This window comes from Frankliniella occidentalis, unplaced genomic scaffold (assembly GCF_000697945.3).
Source record: "Frankliniella occidentalis isolate FOCC.00 unplaced genomic scaffold, Focc_3.1 Scaffold32, whole genome shotgun sequence".
NCBI classification, from domain to species: Eukaryota; Metazoa; Arthropoda; class Insecta; order Thysanoptera; family Thripidae; genus Frankliniella; species Frankliniella occidentalis.
The window spans coordinates 1350495-1352986 of record NW_026267162.1 but is presented as its reverse complement, the minus strand read 5'-3'; the positions used below and the strand labels follow the sequence as shown (position 1 = coordinate 1352986).

The following is a 2492-nucleotide window of genomic DNA, read 5'->3' as shown; positions in this document are numbered from 1 at the left end:
GAGCAAATGAGAACGGGGAAGAGTTGCTATGCTATGCGGGGAAATCCCGTTCCCACACAACTCAGCCGATCAACGAAGCCAATCAAAGGTAGAACCCGGACAAAACCGCTGGGCGAGGACAGGTACCTGTTTAAGACACTTTGGCCAGTCACTTTTTTAGCTCTTTTTTTCCGTGCGGGGTGCGTGCGCGCGACCAAGTCAAATTGCATCGCATGCAATCGGCCGGGATAAAAGAGTTCGCCAGTTATGTCACACTATCCCCTCTATTTACTTGTTTATTCAAATGCTCCCAGGTAGCAAAATGGAGCAGACTGCATTCAAACCGTATTATATGTCCCATCTGAAACGCGCATTTTAGGCGCATGTACGCGCATATGAGGCGCCGACACGCGTTTTAGGCGCTTTTTAGATTGGACACAAAATATACATCGCACATAGTATGCAGCTCTTCTACGTGGGCTGGGTTTAGAGCTATAGCAAAAAAAAATCTTACGGCCATAGCGTAAAAAAGTTAAGGAGAGCCTGTTGCTCAGGTTGGGGGAGGCCGCCTCTGTGTGTGCTGCTCTGGGCGCCCTGGGCCACACTCAACTCAACCGGCCAAGGCTGGGGAATATTTCGGGCTGAACCGGCTGGGCAGGGCGGGGCGTGGCGAGGGGTGGCGGGGCGGGCGGGACCTGGCGGGGCCGGGCGTCTGCGGGGGTGGCCGTCGCACCTGTGCGTGAGTCGGTATGTAGGTGAGGCGCTTGGACGGGGACCGGCGGGGACTCGGTGCCGACAGACGGGGACGAGGAGCTCCGCTTACTCCTCACAGCCAGCGAAGCGGCTCGTAACAAACATTACATTATCCACCGTCTCGTGGGTAAGGAAGCACAATCCTAATCTCTAGCCTACACTTCAAACTACGAATTTAAGGATAATCGTCAATTTTGGGGATGAGATACTAGTTATTCTGTTTATTCGGGCAGGAATCACCTCGCCATCCTACGCGCAATGCTTACTTACTTGTTGTGCTGGACGCGCACCCGTCTGCTCGGGGTGACCCGGACGCCGTCCTTGTACCACAGCACGGCCGGCAGCGGCGTCCCCTGCGTCCTGCACACGAGCCGCAGCCGGCGCCGCGCGCGCAGCGTCACGTCCCGCAGCCCCCACACCTCCGGCGGCTTCACTGCAGGCACACGGGGAGGGAGAACAGTCAATGCACAGAAGGAATATTATTAAAAAGCGCCTACTGAACGCTTAGAACGGCTTGCGAACTAAAAGTAAGGCGGCAAAAGGTGATTGGTTTTCCAAGCAGAAAGTAGATTCCTCCACCGCAGCGTGTAATCATTTTCAGCCACCGAGCACTTCCAACCGAAATCTCCATTGTCGATAGAAAGATCAAACCAAAGAGTTATAGTTTGAAATAAAAATTTGAAATAAGTGAAATAAACGACGCAGAGATTCGGTAGTCTTGTCTTTCCCTACGAGCAGACCGCTCACGGACGGTCCGTTCACGGGTGTGGTGCAAGCGCCGGCGAGGTAGGCAACCCAACGTTCCCGAGAGCATTGTCTGTCTCGCGCTGCCTACCTCGCGGGCTGTCCACGGCGGCCGAAAAGGGTTCTGGACTGGACACTGGAGAGAAATGGTAAGAGGAGGGGGGGTGACGTCATCGACGTCCAGCGGCCGATGGGGCCGATGAGGGCGGGCGGGGCAGCGCCGGCGGTCGGCAGCGCCGGACTGACCCGAAGTGACCGCCGCCGGGGCGTGGGGGCCTGGCGGGCCCCACCGGCCCCACACGGGGCGGAGGAGGCCGTGTCCGCCCGGCTCTGCCCGGCTCACGGGTGGGCCCCCCACGCGCCCGCCGCCGCCGCCGCTCTGCCTGCGGTGAGCAGTGTTGTGTGCAGCGTGGTCTGATTTTGGGCGATTTTCGTGTAGCCGGGCGTGGCGTGGCGTGCCCCCCTTCCCTCCCCCCATCGAGACGGCTTGTTACAGCCGGGGCGTAGCGTAGCGCCAGAATAACGACCCCGAGTGGGGAGGAGAGTCAATCTCCATGCCGTTCCCTCGCAAATCTGATGGTGGTGGTCGGCAGAAGCATAATGTCTCTATGGCTGTGTAATTTTAATAAAAACGAAAAAGTCCTTTTGTTTTGCTTTTTGACAGAGCTCGACACAGATTTCATACCAAATTTTTCTTACCGACAGCGATTGGCATTGTTTTACAAAATATGTCGTTCTCTGAACATTCCTCGCGTAACGGGGGAATGCCTTGCCTGTCTTTATTTTTCCCTCCATCGGGAGAACGGCTTTCATAACCAATACACGGCATAAATTAGGCGGCCGATGAGGCAAACAAGTTATAATGCAGCCAAGGTACGCCGCGCTGCCCCAATCGAATGGTCTTGACCATTAGACGGTAATAGAGACATGCACAATAAAGAAAACAAAGAAGGCAGGAGGAGCACGAGGGGGAGGAGCAGGATGAAGTCGAAGAGGTGGAGAGAGGAAAGGGGGGG

General features: G+C 56.1%; 1 protein-coding gene across 3 annotated transcripts in view; it reads right to left on the bottom strand.

Moving 5' to 3' along the window:
* The window catches only part of LOC113210479 (zinc finger protein 135), a 177425-nt gene that overhangs the window by 3409 nt on the left and 171524 nt on the right, over nt 1–2492 (bottom strand). For all 3 annotated transcript variants that reach the window (XM_052265873.1, XM_052265874.1, XM_026428494.2), the window contains one exon: nt 1003–1165. In XM_052265873.1, coding sequence (XP_052121833.1) covers nt 1003–1165 — 163 coding nt within the window. The remainder of the gene's footprint in view (nt 1–1002; nt 1166–2492) is intronic.